Here is a 20,132-nt window from a genome sequence, read left to right on the forward strand (position 1 = left end):
AAAAAGGCTGGTCTCAAGGCCTTGAGCACTTACATTCAATTTATACATAAATTAATTCTTCTGTCTGGCTTGAAATTGCTACATCCTTGCCAGCATATAACAGCTTCCTTCACTGTTTGCTTAATTTGCATTTCTTTGGTTATCTTAAGGTAATGTTCTATTATCTTTTGTCTAGTTCTAACGATGCATCTATCTGATCCTTTATACCAGCTTTAATTTTTTTGTAAACACTTTGGCTGCTGTGGTCTGATTTGAGTTGACAAAATTCTCTGCTTTCTGTGTTATTCCTGTTTGACAGACCACAGTTCTTACAGATAATAAAATGATATTCAGTTCTACCCTGCACATCCCTGTGGCTCCATCTAGCTCTTGAGTCATAACACTGAAGTCATGCTTCTGACATAGATAGGAGAGACCATTATGATAAACTTGATGGATTTGTCAGTTGATTAATTCCAGCTGTTCCTCAGCACGCCCCAGTGTGACACATCCAGCTCTTGGAGCTGAAAGCAGCATTACCCTGCCCTTGCTCAGCCATGATCCAGCTGTGACGTCTTGGGCAAGTCATTTAACTGCTTTGGGCCTCAGTTTCCTCACTTTTAAATTGTAAGAACTCTTGGGCTTCCCTGGTGGGGCAGTGGTTGAGAATCCGCCTGCCAGTGCAGGGGACACGGGTTCTATCCCTGATCCAGGAAGATCCCACATGCCGTGGAGCAACTAAGCCGGTGCGCCACAACTACTGAGCCTGCACTCTAGAGCCCGCGAGCCACAACTACTGAAGCCCGCGCACCTAGAGCCCGTGCTCCACAGCAACAAAAGTCATCGCAGTGAGAAGCCGACGCACCGCAACGAAGAGTAGCCCCTGCTCACCACAACTAGAGAAAGCCCACACACAGCAACGAAGACCCAACACAGCCAAAAATAAATTAATTAATTAATTTTTAAAAATTGAAAGAACTCTTCAAGTTCTGAAGTTCTATTAAATTCTAGTTTTGTGTAGTCAGAAATATTGGATGTTTTACTGTGTTTTGTTTGAGCATTGGTCAAGAATTAGCTAAATTTTATCTTCTTGGAAATTGTCATAATTATGGAGGGCAGTGAGATAATAAATGGCTTTGCTTTCTTCTAGATCTTTGATGATGCATATAAATCCCAGCTCAGTTGTGTGGTTGTGGATGACATTGAGAGACTGCTTGGTGAGTCATAACTTTTGCCATTGTATTATCCTTGCCACATTACAGCTAATGTCTCACAAATTACAAGAGAAAAATACGGGTGTTTATAATCTATAGGGCAATAGAAATACCTTTCTTTGTCTAATAAGGAAATATAACACTATCTCTTATATCTGAAGTCAACAATGGTATTCATGTTAAATATGCCTTAATGACCGTAGCTACATTATAAACTGCTTTCCTATAAGGGCCCATGTCTCATATCATTTTGTATCTTCCACAGAGTTCCCTGCCCATAATAAATGATTAGTAATTTTAGTTGATGGATATATTTGCTGTATACTATTTCTGAGCTGTCTGTAGCTCAGGGATTCCATTTGTGAACTTTGACAGAACTAAGGAAAGAAGGGTTTAGGATTGGAGTGAAATCTACAGGTTAGCTATAACACTTGGGGCAGAAGTTGTAAGCTCTTTGTACATCAGTTTCTGCTCACATAAAAAAGAGACTGTATTCTCTTCCTTACTTATCCCACAGAGTAATTGTAAAGACAAAAATGAGATAATATTGTGAAAGTTAAAAACATTCTGAAAGTTAAAAGTGCTCTACAGTAATTTTTAAAAATACCTATTAAACATCTCCTGTGTTTAAGTGCACTCCTACAGAATACAAAGATGAATAAAACAGTCCCTGTACTCAGCTCATAAGATGTATTCCACAAACAAATGCCAGAACAGTGTTATTACTCTTACATTTTATTTCATTGCAAAAAATAGATAAATCTGGAATAAATTCATTGTAACAATGGCTCAGGATGCTATAATAAACTTGATTGAAATTGAACCTACCTGGTAACTTAATAAATATCTGAAAATACTGCCAACCTCTGGTTAACTAACCCCTTCTTCATTAAGGGGTCCATAATGGTGTAGTAATGATTTCACGTTAACTGTTCTTACTACATTTTTCCCATGATTTTCAGACTTGCTTTACGTCCTCTATTACTTCTTTATTTTCCTGTTTCCTAAGGCAATGTTTATTACAAAGCAAAGCAGGTATATCTATGAGGTCTTCTTAAATCAATAGTTTTATCTAGTGACCTGGGTTTTGGGTCTGCTATTTTTGATACACTTCAGCTCAGTTTCTGGGATTATTTCTTTAAAAGCTTTTAGGCACATACTCATAGCTCTGTGTAAAGTCCTTTATCTAAACACAATTGAGATGTGTGGTCATAGCAACAGTACTATGTCAGGAATGTGTGCCCTCTGAGTATATTTTCACTTGTATGAATAGTTATTATCCGTACTTGTTTGTTCATTTATTCAGTAAGCATTTGCTGAGCCCTTACCACTGTGCTAGAATTATTAGGGTTTCAGAAAAATAAGTAGTAAGATGCTGTCATTATGACATACATTGGCAAAAATTAATACAAAGTAGAATGTGCCATGTGTTCTGGATATTCAGAAAAGGGAGGATCACTTTTGACTTCAGAGGGCTGATGCCTGAAGGCAGCTCTAAGCACAGGGCAGGGGTGCATGTGCAACATGCAGAGAAAGCAAAGGGGGTGGCATTTGTGTCGAATCTTGAAGGATGGGTAGAAGTTTTAACAGGTAGAAAGTTATTTGAGAAGTTCACTGTTCTTCACCATCTGTGGACCAATCTTAGTGGCTTTACTATCATTTCAGTTGTATTGAAGTACCTTACTTACATTATTATTACTTGCCATTTCCCCCTCTACCCATTTTCTAGTATCATGTTTTGTTGCCTGTGTACTCACTGTATTACCATGGTTTGCAGTAACTTCTTGGAAATGTTTAGTAAATACTCCTGGGGATTTTTTTTTTCTTTTTAAAAAAAAAAAAAAACTGGCTCTGAATATCAGACAGAGATATCTACATGAACTCAAAATGGATATTTAGACGCTTTTTAAAAAATTTACAGATAAGAGTTCTTATGTACTATTTTAAGCATTTAAGTTATTGTAGATATTTTGTCTTGTTATTGTTAGTTGCATGACTGTTATTTAGGACTGTGTTTACTCTTTTTTTTTGAATTTTATTTTATCTTATTTTTATACAGCAGGTTCTTATTAGTTATCAATTTTATACATATTGGTGTATATATGTCAATCCCAATCTCCCAGTTCATCCCACCACCACCACCCCCCAGGACTGTGTTTACTCTTTATGCAGAAAAATCAGAATGTTTGGAATATGTGCATATATATATCGAATCCCTAAACATAGCAATGTTTCTCTTCCAGATTATGTCCCTATTGGCCCTCGATTTTCTAATCTGGTATTACAGGCTCTTCTTGTGTTACTGAAAAAGGCGCCTCCTCAGGTAAAAATAATATAAGGAACATTTTCACAGAGTTTCTCCAGTAAATTATACAACGGTGCACTCTCTAAATAAGCAGATTATCATAAACATATAAAATTTTCTTGTTGAAGAGATTTTGAAAGGTCGTCTGGTCTGGCCTTCTGCCTTAAGGTAAATGATTTTCTTAATCACTTTTCTTAATCAGAGAAATTTTCTGTTCTTTTTCTGAAGATCTCAAAATCCCAGTTTCAGTTAGTATTCTGTGTTGCTTTATAAGTTCACCACCATATTACACATCCCTACGTCCCTCCGTTTCCCATGAGAGATATTAATACATGATATTAATGTAGAAGGGATTAAACACATATTCCCATTTGTTTTGTTTTTCATTTCATAAGTTTTCCTAAGAATTTGTATTTGGGGTAATTTACATCCTGTAGGGAGTTTTGTTTTGTTTTTAGTTTTTACAGATGAGCTTGAGTTATTTTTCTTGTGTCATGTGGCACTTTTGAAGAGTGAATCTATAGCCAGAACCTTGGTTCATGTGATTGTAGTTTTTACTCACGTGGCTGTTGGAGACTGGTGATTTTGATAGGTTAACACATTTAAACTAACCTATGAGGGTTGGTTAAATATGTTAATTATGTAGAGGCTGCCAGAGCATGTTTGGCTATGACATAAGACGTGAATTCTCTTGGTTGATTCTGCATGTTGTAACCTTGAAGAAATGCCAATCAAAGGCAGATACAAAGGGGTGAAGCACTAACTTAAAAAACATCTTAATGTCTGTATGGGAATCTCATATTTGAAGTTAGAGATATAAACTAAGCTGTATGGAAAATATTTAATGTTAAGCTGGTGAATCTAATATTTAATTTAACAGTTAAAATTATATGTGTTGTATGTGTTAGACCTAAAGGTAAAGGACTTGTCTTGACTTTCTAGGTTTTTTTTTTCCCTAAACTAGTGAAAAGAAACATACAACAACCTTGAAAATTTACTACATATTTGCACGGTGAAAGGATTTTTTAAAATCATTTTTCTGTAAACTGTTATTCCCAGGAGTTGGAGTTTTAGCTTATATTGAAGCTGAAATTAGAGAAGTGAGAATTTTTATCTTATTCCTTCAAAAAATATGTATATAGTTATAAAGCAGAAACTAACACACCATTGTAAAGCAATTATATTCCAATAAAGATGTTAAAAAAATTTAAAAAATGTATATAGATATATCTAAAGTTTCTAGAATAAAAATAAATAACCCCAATAAATAAATTTTAAAAATATATATATCACACACAAAAAAAATCCTTTTTATGAAATCAGTATTTAAAAAATTATAAGATTAGAAGACTTTTCCCAGGCATTAAAATTTACTTCTTATAATATTCAGCTTTTTAGCTAAAAATAATTTATGCTACAAGCCATTTGAGAGAAGAAAGAATAATTTTTCAATGGTACTTTTTAAACTGCTTATCCCTTTATATAATACTATACACATGGATTTAAACAGAGACATCCCCTGAGAATTATTTGTAATCCAAAATAGATATTAATAGAAATAAATAGAACATGTTGACAAATGACTTGCAAAATCTTGAATGAAGACTTAGGAATAACTTTTTGTTTTATAAAAATAATTTTTAAGACCCTTGAGGAAAGGAACATTATCTTATGCTTTTAAATCTTACAGCATCTGGCACTGAGGTTTATACAGATATGCTTCATGAATAACTTATTCAACTATATATATATATATATATATATACACACACACACACACACACACATATATATAAACTTTTAAATATTTTTTGAGTGTCCCCTCATTTTGGTGGGATTGAGTATTTAGTATTGCTGTAGTTTATATTTGGCAAGATATGACTAAAGTGAAAACATTCAAAAATAAGTAAGGTTCAAATGGCCAATAAGCGCACAAAAAGATACTCAACATCATTAGCCATCAGGGAAATGCAAATCAAAGCCACAGTGAGATATCACTTTGTATCAACTAGGATTACCATAATCGAAAAGTCAGATAATAACAAGTATTGATATGCATATGGAGAAATTGGAATCCTTATACACTGCTGGTGGGAATAGGTAAATTGTGCAGCTTTTGAAAAACAGTCTAGCACTCAAAAAGTTAGAGTTACCATATGACCCAGCAATTCTATTTCTAGGTATATACCCCAAAGAAATGAAAATATACATCCACACAAAAGCTTGTACATGAATATTCATAGCAGCATTATTCATAATAGCCAAAAAGTGGAAACAACCCAAATGTTCATCAAATAAAATAAACTATGGTATATACATACAATGGAGTATTATTCGGCATTTAAAAGAAATGAAGTACTAATACATGCTGTAACATGGATGAACCTTGAAAACATGCTAAACAAAAGAAGCCAGTCACAAATGACTACATATTGTATGATTCCATTTACATGAAATGTCCAGAACTGGCAAATCTATAGAGACAGAATACAGATCAGTGGTTGCCTAGGACTGGAGGGGTGGATAGGGAGAATGAGAGGTGACTGATAATGGGTACGGGGTTTCTTTGGGGCATGATGAATACGTTCTAAAATTGATTCCAGTGATGGTTGCACATATCTGTGCAGTCTACTAAAAACCATTGAATTGTACACTTTAAGTCAGTGAACCGTGTGTTATATGAGTTACATCTTAATAAAATGGTTACAATAGATAGATAGATACATAGATAGATAGTGTCAGAAGCTTAAATGACGAAAGGAGGATTCCATGCAGAGCTAGAGGTAAGGAGTGAGCATACAACATACATGGCCCAGCTTGGAAGAAATCTTAGAAACAGGAGTTGAATCCTTAAAAAAGGGCTGTGGAATGAATTTCTCTAAGGATTGGAAAGGAAGGATATAGGAGCATGTAAGAAGTAGAAGATAGATCTGGTTGCCTTAGTGATTGGAAATGGTGGGGATTCTCTTTTAAGAGGCTACCAGCCTGTCCTTAATCAGAATTTGGTGACTCTGACCTGGACTGCTAGATGACCTGCTGTATAAGTGAATCAGTGGCAGAAGAAGGTAACGTTTAAAATATTTCTAGTTGGCATATATTTAACAAAATAAAAATATGCTTTCTCTGTACCACCTTGCTTTTTTAAATTAGTTTGTATTCTCTCAGGACAATAAGGGAAAATTTTTCAGGCCGATCCAGTGTCAAGACTATTTGTCATTCTAAAGTAGAAGCATTCACTTTACCAAACCATTATCATGTAGGTTTTTCAGATGTTTTCAATTAAATATTAAAAGTATATGAATCTGAATGTTGTAGAGATGCATAGACTGGTAGAAAGCTATTATTTTATCACTGTCAAGAAAACAGAAAAGTTGTAGGCATTTTTCTTTCAAAAGAGGAGCTGTACATGCATACAATACAGTAATCATATCAGTCACAGAATCCTTAATTTTGCATTTGTTGTAATTCAGCTTTCACATAGAAAAATTGTATGTGCATGTGTGCACATGCTCAAATAAAAGAATCCCTTCAGGGGTACTATGTTGTTATGTATCAAGATATTCTTTTTTTCTACTTCTCCCCCTCCCCCATCTCCCCTCCCTCATTGTAAATTGGCTTATTAAAACTAGTTCACAAGCCTTCCTTTTTTCCCTTTGTGATTGCTTTGGTCTTGGATTTTCAGTGTAGGACTAAAAATTCAAGTCAGATTTCAGTTACTAGGTTAATTTTCTTTGAATTTTAAATTTTTCCAAGTAAATGCATAGATTTTTAATGAACCCAGTATTCAGTGGATTTGCTTTAAATTTAGCTGGAGAGTTAATTTCATGATTGATTTATTAGCCCTTTGAAAGTATAAAAAGTGGTATCTGTAGTTCATGAAGACTGAAAAACATCATCACATTTTGTTTAGCATCTTTTTAAAACCAATTAAAAGCTTTTCTAAAATGGATTGAACAGGAGAAAATAAAACATGTTCCCTAAGTCTTTATTTCAATCAAGTTTCCCTGTGTTCTGCAGGAGAAGAGATCGAGGGGGGATAGAAAAATTGAAAAGGGCTGTCCCAGCAGGGAGCCACGCCGCAGAAAAGGGCTGCTCTGAGAACTCAGCAGCAGTAGCTAAGAAAGCTCCCAGCCTGCTTCATCTACATGCAGAGTCACACAAGGCATGGGGGCGCTCACCATCACCACAGAGGTTTCACATGTGCTTCCCTGCTGATTCTTGTGAAAAGCTAACAATTGGCTTGGAGGGTAAAAGACCACTGCAGTTCACCCTCCCTGAGCTGGACGTACAATTTGTCCAGTGTTAGGAAATGTCCGGCTTAGCAGTGAGAGGCTTGAAGACACCCCTCCTTACAGTGAGATTCCTAAAGCCGTCTCTTTTGCTTGATGACACTGGGGCTCTTTTCAAGCTTTGCAGATTTATGGAAGTCGAAGGGAATGTGCCTTTCAGGATCAGGAGGATGAAAGCCTTAGTCTTCGTGTCAAGGAAGAGGCAGTAGTAACGCAGTGAGGCCAGGTAAATCTTCCTGCAAACTGCAGCACCAGCGGCTTTATGATTTTCCTCATAGATCTCTTCTGGCACCTTCTTTTTTTTTCTTTTTGGGAGACAAAGTGCCTGAAAAGGAACTCCTCAGCTGTAAAATGACATGACTTCCAGTTTCCTCAACAAGTGTGAGAGTAGTTAAGCCCATTAACCTGACTGCTTTAATGTTTACCTGACACTTTTGCAAATCAGTTTGGAAGACCTCATCCATATGTACCAGAATAACCTTGTAACTAATGGAGAACCACTCCTTTTTCACTTCAGTGCTTCCCAGCCTTTTTCATATCATGGCATGTAGGAAATGATAACATCTGATGATGTACTTGGGTAAGTGGATGAGGCCATTCACAGCTGGCCAGAGATGCAGCCACGCCAAGTGCCACCCAGCCTTCCCAAGGGCTGACGAGAATTGGTATCTTAGAACACTTATAATTCATTCACAGCATGCCAGCTGGAAAACTCTTTGGAAACTGTAGACTTTTACAAAAGAAGATCACTCCAAATTAATAGCAATATTGACGGGAATAAAGACACAGACCTAATAGAGAATGGACGTGAGGATATGGGGAGGGGGGGGGGGGTGAGATGTGACAGGGTAAGAGAGTGTCATGGACATATATACACTACCAAATGTAAAATAGATAGCTAGTGGGAAGCAGCCGCATAGCACGGGGAGATCAGCTCTGTGCTTTGTGACCACCTAGAGGGGTGGGATGGGGAGGGTGGGAGGGAGGGAGATGCAAGAAGGAAGAGATATGGGAACATATTTTATGTGTATAACTGATTCACTTTGTTATAAAGCAGAAGCTAACACACCATTGAAAGGCAATTATACTTCAATAAAGATGTTTAAAAAAATAAAAATAATAATAAAAAAAAAATCAAAAAAAAAAAAATAGCAATATTACTGAAGTAGAACTTGGACCTGACAGTTGTTAGAATTTTAGCTGAAAAATAAAGTTGTTGAAAAAAATTACTTCCTTACTGCTCTGGCACTTAAGAATATTACCTGATAAGAAAGAAGTAGGGCTTAGAGCTGGGAAGGGTATAACTAACAATAAGACTGTTAGTAAACTCCTGATGGGAACGCAGGCAGACATATTTGTTTCTCCAGGGGTTTAATTTAAGATCACCAGTCTCTCTACAAGACTGCTTTTTCTGTAATCCTTATATGACATCTCAGTGCAATCTTAACTTCGGATATGTTATTAGGAAGTCTTGGTGATATTAAGCAACTCTTCAGTCTTCGGGTTGCTTTAGCAAAATAAGCAAATAATGGAAGAGACTCCAAATCACGCAGGCCTAAACATGATTATCTCTCTGTCTATCTGTTCAAAATTAACTCTGGCTAATGACTACAATATGAGTCAAGAAGATATATAACCACTTTAAGAGAGAGGTTTAGTAATTTTGCCAGACACATTAATTGTAATCACTGATGTGGTGACTTTTGCATTGGGCTTCTTTATAAAAAATCTGTGTGATGCTTGACTGTTTAGGAGCCCAGTTTTCTCATTCATTAAATCAGTGACGTTAGATGGCTACTATAGTTTAAAAAATTCTCTAAAAGTATATTTTGCTTACTAGGTTATCTCAGAAAGTTCTATGTAAATTGAATATATATATATATATAGAGAGAGAGAGAGAACAATTTCAAGTTAATCAAAAAATAGTGAAAGAAATTTGGTGAGTCCTTTCATAAAACATTGCTGCAGATATCTGCTAAATAAAACCATGTTTTCAAAATAGGGTTTTTTGTTTTGTTTTTCAGTAGAGCATATCTAAAATACGTATTAATTAATACAAAAAATTATAAGATAGATATATACATACATACCATTTTCAGGTAACTCAAAATTAAATATCTAAATTTTAATCAGAAAAATGCTAATGGTGCTGAGACAAAATATTCTCTCACTGCCTTAAATATATTACTGTGACTAGACATCAGCATTAGAAAAGTGTTGATTATACCATCATAATGTTCCATGGGGCCATGAATCTAGTTATGAGTATCCTCTCTGCACAACTTACTCATCGTATTGGACTTGGAGTCAGAAAACCTGAGTTTGAGTCTTAGCACAGCCATCTGGCGTTTTAGTCTTGAACTAGTCCCTTAATACCTTTGTGTCTATTTCTTCATCTGTAAAATGAAGATTATTCCTCCTTACCTACCACAGTGACGGCCAACTCACATAATGTAAGTTCTATGTAAACCTGCCGGCTGCACAGGTATAAGGTATTAATGCCTTATTGTGAAAAGCATAGAGTTACTGAGAAGTAGGAGTATGCTGTTGGCCACAGAGAATGTCATTTGTAAAGAATCAGTTTATAAAGTCCTATCCTTAAAAAAGGGTGAATGTTTCTCTTGCGTGATTTGAATGTTCTCATTGCTTGGAGCCTAAGGGTTGACATCTAAAATTCTGTTTCTTCCTGTTTTCTTAATGTTTCAAAGTTCTTAGGGGTTTAGTATTTTATTAAGGCTGTTGTATAGAACTAGAAATGTATTTCCCAGCTGTTGTTGTTTTAAGAAAAGAGGTGCCTTTAGATAGTCCACAGAACCTCTTTAGCATGTAAGATAGGAAAACTAAAGAATGTAACTGTATATAGCAAATTTCCATGGAAAGTGAGTTTAGAGTTTCAAGTTGGAATGCCCAGGTTCAACTTCTCTCATTTGCAATACTGGAAAAAGAAGTAGAGGCACCCTGCTTCCCCATCGCCCATTCACTGAAATTTAGAAGCTTCCTGAGTCCTAAGACAAATACTCTGGTCTGGGGATTGGAGATCCCTATTATAAAAGGGAGAATGAAGTAGAAACAGGAATTTCAGAGTTCAGCAGCGTGAGGAGTAGAGAGAGGGCCAGGGCTTCTGGCCATTGTGGGATCCCAAGGACACTACCTATTACACTCGTCCTTAGCCTCCAGGGACTGGCCCCCCTACGTCCTTTTTCCCTGTAGCTACCTGTTGCTTGTGACTAAAGTTCACCTCTTTTTCTAATCCAAGGTGGAACAGAATAACATTTCACAGCTTCTCTTCTACCTTCCTGTCCCCAAAACAAATACACAGATCTTTGAAGATCTGTAAGGGTTTATACTATATGGCATAACAACTATTGGGTGAGAAGAACCAATAAGGGGAAGCTTACAAAGGGTCCAAAACAATCTGTCAATATTCCTGATAGTTATTAGAATGTAGATGGAACAAGGCCTTGATCTTTTCACGTCACAGCTTGGTCTGTAACCATGCTTTCATTTTGACAATCCTGCTTACCACTCACATTGGGGAATGGCAAATGTCAAGAGTGCTTTTCACAAGGAAAGCTCCAGACAATCTGCCTAGACCCTCCCTTCCTTTCTTTCTTTCTCTTTCTCTCTTCCTCCCCTTCCTTCCTTCCTTCCTCCCCTTCCTTCCTTCCTCCCCTTCCTTCCTTCCTTCCTTCCTTCCTCCCCTTCCTTCTTTCCTTCCTCCCTTCCTTCCTTTCCTTTCTTCCTTCCTCCTCTTCCTTCCTTCCCTCCCTCCCCTTCCTTCCTTCCTCCCTCCCTGCCCCCTCCCTCCCCCCTCCCTTCCCTTCCCTTCCTTCCTCCCTTCCTTCCTTCCTCTCTTCCTCTCTTCTTCTCTTCCCCTCTCTCTCTCTTTGCAGACCTATTTAGGCTACATAGATGATGATATTTGTTGAATGGATGTCTTAAACATGGTGAGTCTACATGTAGAACTGGCATTGGCAGTGTAAATAAGAGCTCAGAAGTTAGAATTTGAAGACTTGAACTTGAATTCAGTCACTTAATTTCTGAGCCTCAATCTTCTCATTGTAAAACGGGAACAGTAGTAATATTTAATATTTAGATCGTGAGAATTAAATAAGATAAATGTTGATTATAGTTCTTTGTAAACTGCAAATCACAACTCAATTGTTAGTTTATTATTCACTTTAAAGAAAACCCTGACTCTGTCTTTCCTCACACAAAAAATCCGTAAAACCAGCAAAGTAACCAACCCATATCAAAGGAGCTAGGCTCCAGGTGGCTGCTGGGAAGAAGCCAGCCCTAGAAATGTCAGCAGGAATGGCAGCTTCCTTTCCCTCCAGCTGCCAGCCATCGGGCCCCTGCAGATCCTGCTGGGGCAGCCCTGGAGCAGGTGGAAGAAGGGTGCCAGTTCCCCAAGTAAGGAGTAACAATGGGAAGGGAGAACAGGGTGAAATACCAGTCAGAGCAGGGAGATGAACAGCTTGGTGGCCGCCCCGCTAGTGATCCATTATCTAGGTAAAGTGGGCCTGTGTCAGAAACTGCCTGCCTAAGGATCAGATCACCTTCCACTTAATCCTCAGTTATTCTCTAAGTGTGATTTCAGTTATGAAGAAAAAAAGACTGGAGGAAATATGCCAAAATTGTTTTCTGTGATTGCCTCCAAATTTTGAAAAAAAAGTTGCTCATCCTCCCCATATTTTAATGCATTTATTATTCTATTAGTTGGTGTCCATTTTAAAATGTACAAAAAAGGAATTTTTAAAAAGAATGAAGAGAAAAACAAAAGTTAAAGGAAGTTCTATTATTTCTCCATCTTAAAGACAACTGATCTTACTTAGATGGTAGGTCGTAGGTGGGTTTTTCTGCTTTATTATTTCTTACATTTTATACATTTTCTACAATAAGCATTTGTTACTTTATAATCAGGAAAAATAAAAACTTAATGTGTATACAGTTGTTTTTATTTTTAACTCAGCAGTATAACTGTCAAAATTCCAGTCCTTTGCAACTAACTTGCTGCTTGACTAACAATAACAGTTAAATGAATCTACCTTTGTATCTAAGCTTGTCTGTGTGCAATATATTTTGTTAGCCTTGTTTTTTCTTTAAGGCTGATTTAATTTAAGGTCTGGTGTGTAAGATACTCTGTGGTCCTGCGAGTAAAAGTGTGTATGTAAGTGCCTCCTGACTCTCACGGTTGTCCTTGGACACCCACCTGGCATTCAGCTCAGTGCTGTGCTTCCAGGCTGAACTTAACGATGGTTGAATGCCAATGTGACCAAGGTTGACCAGGATAGATGGTGACAGTTCTACTAAGCTTCATGGAAAGGAGATGAGAAGTTTCTTTCTATCCAAAAATATTTCTTTTGAAATGCAAGTTTGAAATATTTCTTTAGGGAATATATGCTTTTATTAGGATGTACATGTAATAAACTTTTGTTCTGTACTATAGAAATAACAAAGATGAATCAGACATGCCACCTGCCCTCAAAGAGCTCATAATCCAGGACCACCTATTCAGTTGTGCAGTTTGGGCACAAGCTGTGCACAAGGTCAACTGGCAAGTGGGGGTTAACATCCGGCCCACACTCCAGTTGCCCTGTGAGCTGTGTACCCTGACGTGGGCTGTAACTGCCCAGCTGAGTAGGGTTGCCACATTTAGTACATGAGGATATAGGATGCCAAGTTAAATTTGAATTTCAGAAAGACACCAAATAATCTTTTAGTGTAAGTATATCCCATGCATTGTTTGGGACATACTTATACTCAGGGCTTTATCTGGCAACCCTAGCCCTGAGGAAGAGGAAAAGGGGTGCCTTTTTACTCATACAAGGTGCTGGGGCTTTAGGAGATGGGGGACAAGGGTGGCTACATATACCTAGATGACTGCTTTTTTCTAATTCATCCACCTAGTAGGGGTATTTTTTTTCTTATTTGTATGCAGGCCAACTGGTGTCCCTGACACAATCCAGTGAGGGTGAAAGATGTGTAAACGTGATGATGTAAATAGTTAAGTTTTATAACTCATGTGGGTTCCAGTGGACTATGGAGGAAAGTATGGTCCATTTTACCTGAGAAAATCTGCAAATATTTCACAAATAGTAGTTCTTGATCCTGGTCTTGAAAGATGAGTGACAGGGAGATTGATGAGGACCATTGTGCTGTGCTGAGGAATTCCAGCTCTGCAGCGCTGGGCAGAGATGGTGAAGGGTGTGCCTGCGCCAGAACCAGCACATTTTTATTATTTACATACTAACTGGTACTTGGGAATTTACGGATGCGTTTTGTGTACAGTTACTTATCTTAGGCTTCATATGGCATATTCAGTTTCACTGGAGGGAAGAATAGGAATTAGTAGGAAATCAAAGGCTTCATTTTTCCGAAATGACTGAAGCTTAACCTCTTTAAATATCAATTGCTGTTATACTTTAGCCTTTTTTAAAAGGAAAGAAATGCTACATACATCTTTGGTGTCTGAAGCAAAGTATTATAAACACTACGTTAATGAATAAGGATCTTCATTACAAACCATAATCACATGGCGATTATGCAAGAACTATTGGAATGTAGAGGACTTGGCCCTGGGAGTCATTAAGTAGGCCCAGTGTGCCCTGTTTTTTTGAGTTTGTTGTACTTTTTCTTGTTTTTAATGGTTTTGCTATCAGCTTTTACTTGAGGAATTCAAGTGAGTTGTGTCAGTCTGCCTGCCTCTGACAATTCCCCCTCGTCTAATTTGCTGCTTCTTGTCAGCTGTGAGCTAAGAAAGGCAACCTCCAGGACCCTTGAGTTGTCTGTAAAGTGAGAGCAACTAGGCTCTGATGAGAGAGAGCCGGAGGAGCTTCCTGCCAGCAGGGCCATGTCGTGAAGTCCCTGGGTCCCTTTCTTCATAAAAAAAATGTTAAACTTTTATTTTCCAACTGTTGGTATTTAAAACATTTTCCTCAACCTGAAAGTTCTTTTATTTTTCTTCTGATTTTAGAAGAAATTAGAATATTTTTGTGGGCCCTTGCCCCTGTGCCCACTGTGCCCGCTGTGCCCAGTGGATAAGTTGGTACTACCTGTGAGTAGTCACTTGAACCTCATTTATTGTGTTTTTTCAGTTCTAGAAGTTAGAGAATTTTGCATATATCTTGGTTCTTGGCTATGTTCTAGATAGTTGAAATTGTTCAGTAAATTGGCCTCCAGATAAATGAGGTGTTTTTACTGGGCACATTGAATCCATGCTCGAAGAGGGTGGAGCCTGAAGGAGCAAACTGGGTTGTGTAGGGTTAAAGGAGGGCAGAATGTGGAGAGAAGGCAAGTTCTGAAATATCTTGAACATAAGGGATAATTGCAAACTGGTAGAAAACTCTGGAAAGCATTTTAATAAAGAGGAATGCTATGGATAAAAATCACAGAGTTAGGGACTTCCCTGGTGGCACAGTGGTTAAGAGTCCGCCTGCCAGTGCAGGGGACACGGGTTCGAGCCCTGGTCTGGGAAGATCCCACATGCTGTGGAGCAACTAAGCCCGTGCGCCACAACTACTGAGCCTGCGCTCTAGAGCTGGCGAGCACAACTACTGAGCCCACGTGCTACAACTACTGAAGCCTACGCACCTAGAGCCTGTGCTCCACAACAAGAGAAGCCACCGCAATGAGAAGCACGCACACCGCAACAAAGAATAGCCCCTGCTCAAAGCAACTAGAGAAAGCCTGCGCGCAGCAACGAAGACCCAACGCAGCCAAAAATAAATAAATTTAAAAAAAAAAATCACAGAGGTAGAAGTTAAATGAGAAAGAAGAAGAAAATTGAACTGATTAGAGCACAGGGGTCATTTTAGGGCATCTCAAGCTAAAAGTGGAGGGAGGGAGGGAAAGTCTATTGTGGGTGCCAGGTGGAAGAGTTTGGATTTGCTGATGAATCAGTGATCATCTTAATTAAGTTTCTAATGAGAGAGCACCTACAAAACTGGGCACTAAGAATACTGTACGTCAGTACATCTTCATTTTCTTAATTTATTTAACCTTTTCTCCTAAGAGCTCAGAGGTCGTAATTTCTAGGTGATATATCTATCTAACTCATAATTAAGAGATAAGCCATTGCTGATATAAGTTAAAAATTACACAAATAAGAATGGACAGCAAAGCATAGTGGGAATATCGGTGAGGCCTGAACTCTGGTTTCAGCTCCCTCCTTGGATGTAAAATCTTACTCCCGTTTCTCACCTACAAAATAGCCAGGAGAGGAGAGGGAGGAGGAGAGAACTAGGCAAGCTTTCAGAGCTGCTCTGAGTATAAAATCTGATGATTCCATGTCTTTTTCACAAACTGGTACTAAAATATTCTTTAATATCTCAAAGTGGTCTGCTCTTGCCTGTAGTAATTTTTAAAAATTATTTGGGGTGAAGTTTCTCATTTCATATTCCATGTGCATTATGAATTCCCCCTCTTTATCGTCCTCTGTCCTGCCTGCAGCACCAGGAGGATGGTTACAAAGACAGTAGGCTAAGAATTTGCTTCAGGGTAAAATCTAATGGAGAGTTTAAATGTAGTTGTCTGCCTAGTTGTAACATGATTTATTTGAAACATCCTTCCTTTGGTATTCAACTTAAACATTTAACTAGCAAAAAAAGAAGTTACAGACATTGGAGCGTGAGAAATCAAATGCATGCAGGATATGCAAAGTGGCCCCAATTCCTCTCCTTTCACTGTCCAGACTCTTGGTTGTTTTTAATAGTAGTCAAATTTTTCCCTTGATTAGGGGAAACCAAGAGTTGTAGGAGATGCTTAATAATACTTACCTCGCTAGCTTAAATTAATGGCGTCTAATGAGTCTTATCTTTTCTCTGTTAGAGAAGTCTGTATTATGAATAGTTATGAATAGCTTAACTATTGACGATCAGTTGATTAGCTAAGAGAAAGCGGTATGACATCCTTTGCATCTAGTTATATTGTAAATGAAGCATACATGCTGATCATTCTGGATTGTTTTCTTTAAAACTTGTTGACTTGTTATCATAGTATTCAACACTTGGGGCTCAGATGTATAGACTCTGAAATGGTAGTTATTTTCCTGTTGAACATTTGGTATAGTGTGCATTATTCCAGGGCCAGAAGAGAAGTGTAACAAGGAAGGAGTGATCTGCGGCCCTTGAAACCTACACTGAGATCACCATTCATTCATTCAACACAAATGTATCAACTTGTCACTATGTTCAAGGCACTATGCTAGCCCTGGATCCATCAGTGAAACCAAACAGACACAAGTCCTGTCCTTATGAGGGAAGGCCAGCAATAAATAGAATAAATAAGTAAAGACAGTAAATGAGTAAAGTATATAGTATGTTAAGAGGTGATCCCTACTTGTGGGGGGAAAGAGCAGGATAAAGGGAGATGAAGTGGGGGTGGGGGGGTAGGCCTTGTGGGAAAGGTGACACTGGAGCAGAGCCCTGACTTTGAGGCAGAGAACCATGTGGATGTATAAGGGAAGAGCATTCTAGGTAGAGGGAACATCAGAGTATCTTCTGCGTGCCAGGCATGCTGTGCTAAAGACCTGCAAGGACAGAGATGAATAAAACATGGCCCCGCCCCCAGGGAGCTGACAGGCTAGAGACAAGATTCAGACTTGCAAATAAATGCAGTGGTAAAGTTGTATAAGCTCTATGGTGGATAGAATTTTTTATTTAACCTGCACTGAATAATAACAAACTAAGTTAAAGTATCAGACATTACTCCCATTTCAAGAATGAAACTAGTGTAAGTGACAAACTGAAGCACCTCTTACCAGAAAAGCTTCACATCCTCTGCCCTGAGCTGATTTCTTCCTCAGAGTCCCTGCCTCTCACCGAGGCCCCTCACTCTCAACCTGCTGTCACGGCTGCTTCTGAGGGCTGTTTGATCTTTAGCTTCAGGCCTCGTCTGGGCCTTGACGTAACCGTCATTAAGCTGAAGATCTGCGCGCTCATTTCCCCTTAATGCAGAGTGAATCTTGGCCCTCTGGGAGAATGCACTCTCTTGGCGTCGTTTGCGGCCAGTGCCTGCATTGTTGGGAAGAGAGGAATTCTCAGGTGCCCCACTGCTCACCCACCCGACCCGATGTCATAGATTCCTGACATCCCAGGCAGAGGACAATTCTTCAGGTTCCTCTCAAGACCATTGTTCAAGCTCTCACTTCCTTTCATTCCTGCCTCCTCTGACAGTGATGGCAAAGGCCTCCCTCCCCCACGCATTCTCACCTCATGCTCTACTCTGACAAGTAGGTAGGATTTTTAATCCCGTTTTTACGGTTGAGGAAGAAACAGGTGCTGAGAAGTTCAGTGATCTAGCCCAAATCACCCAGCTATGAATGGTGGAGCCTGTACTTTTTGTGTGGCACCAAGCCACCTGTCCAGCAGGGGACTTGCCTCTCCTCCCTTGCTTTCTGCCCACCTTGGGCTTGCGTTGAAATGGAAGGCGTGTGTGTGCATCACTGATGGCGAGGCGCCGACCCTTCCTGGGCGCGCTCACTCTGAGACCCTTTCTCAGAGCTGTCTCTCCTGCAGCAGCCCCCTCACAGGCTGCCGGCTGCCCAGCATGAAGCTGCTGGGATCATCTTTCTCGTCATCACAGTTCTTCCTCCTCCAGCACCTTCTTTAGTTTCCTGTTGCTTTTTATACTAAATCTCCTTTCTTAGTTTGGCATTCTGAGTCTTCCTTCGGTTGGCTGCCTACTCCCCATCTCTCTAAAAAGACCGTTTTCAGCCCTGAGGGCTCTGGCTCAGCTGCCTCCACCACCCACATGGGAATTAGGAGCATGGAAGACCTGTCCCTTCTCCTCCAGGGCCTCCTTCCTCTTCATCAGTGTCTCTGCGATACTACAGGAATCTTCCCAGATGACCCCATGCCAGTGAAGCTGTGCCCATAAGCTGTGTCCCCTCAGCATTATTCATTTATGTTTGCTGGTGTGTTACTTAGTAGTGGTCCCTGAATATTTACTTGGTCTCCCCAGCCAGATTGTACTCACTTTAGAGGCACAAGCTGAATCTCATAATTCCATAAATACCCAAACAGAGTCAATTCATGTTAATGGTCTGATCAACTAATCTATTTTATCTTTAACTTACTGGGCTTATAAATTGTGAATTCTGAAAATGTTCACTTTTGTTTACAAAAGGCTCAAATTCTAACAACCAGAAAATAAAGTTTAAGGCCCCTGGCACACTCACTTCTTAATCCATTTCAGGGTTTCCAGTTGTTCACAATTCATTCTTCTTACCAAGGGTGTATTGCCCTTGCTCAGCATTGAATGATATGGAAATAATTGGCCTTTCTTTACTGCATAACTGACTTTACTTTTGTTAGCAGGTTAAAATCAGCCCTTCCATTTCACTGCAGTTATTATACTGGTGGCATTTTTATTTAAGGGAGGGAAAAAAAGCTTTCTTCCACATGAACTTTTGTTGCAAATCAGTTTATTGGGGCCAATCAATGGGCAGGACCTATGAAAGGGTGTGGATTATCTGGTTAGTCCTTTGTGTGGCAAAAGGCTTAGATACTGCTTAGTACTTGGCTCATTCTTCATCATGTAAAGAAGTGGTTTTTCTGAAGGATCAACACCTGACTGAGCCCTGCCTTTTTCATGGTAATGTTTTCACCTGAGTTGCTTCTTATGGTACTAAGAATTAGTTAACTAATACTTATTTAACCTTGGAACAATGTTTATCATAATCCGATTGGCAGATAGTCGTTTTATTTAGGCCTTTTCTTTATTGCATCAGAACTAGAAAATCTCAGTGAAGAGTATGCTGGGAACAATTTTTTCCAAGTAAGTTGTCACTCAGCTTTTTTTCTTTCCATCAAGGGGCATGTTTTGGCGTTATAGACTCAGACTAGTAGCCACTAGTAGTTGGATTTCTCTTTCTGGGTTGAGCTCTACTTTCATTTTTAAAGCTGGCCTTCTCATTTCATGCTGCTGGCAACTTTTTCTCCAAAATGTTCTCCAATGTGATTTATGATATTAATATATTCAGAGCTGGTTTTTCATGGTAAAGCTTCCTCATGAGTATCACCACTAATTAATATACAGAATGACCCAGCACAATTTAATTATTTGGTAATGTTTTTCGGTGTTTTCTTAAAGATGATGCTTACAAGTCAAGGCCTGAACTTCCCTGGGTCATGACCTCTCTGCAGTGTTTGCAGTCTTGTTAAACAAGAAGAAAAGCAGAACATAAATTAACATCTCCATTATGAGTTGCTCTACATTTCCCAGTCTTAACACTCTGAAGAGCACAGTCACTGGTAACGTAAGACAGAGTTTCACTAGGAAAATGGCAATTCCAGCCTTCTGGAATGGGTAAGAAGCCATTCTTCTAGGACCAATGTTGTCCTC

General features: G+C 38.7%; 1 protein-coding gene across 1 annotated transcript in view; it reads left to right on the forward strand.

Annotated features, from left to right (window-relative positions):
* Window positions 1–20,132, forward strand: part of NSF (N-ethylmaleimide sensitive factor, vesicle fusing ATPase) — a 161,432-nt gene that overhangs the window by 129,879 nt on the left and 11,421 nt on the right. Inside the window, exons 16-17 of the mRNA XM_059907700.1 lie at window positions 1,130–1,196; window positions 3,437–3,516. Of these exons, the coding sequence (XP_059763683.1) occupies window positions 1,130–1,196; window positions 3,437–3,516 (147 nt within the window). The remainder of the gene's footprint in view (window positions 1–1,129; window positions 1,197–3,436; window positions 3,517–20,132) is intronic.

Source organism: Balaenoptera ricei, chromosome 20 (genome assembly GCF_028023285.1).
Source record: "Balaenoptera ricei isolate mBalRic1 chromosome 20, mBalRic1.hap2, whole genome shotgun sequence".
Lineage (NCBI taxonomy): Eukaryota > Metazoa > Chordata > Mammalia > Artiodactyla > Balaenopteridae > Balaenoptera > Balaenoptera ricei.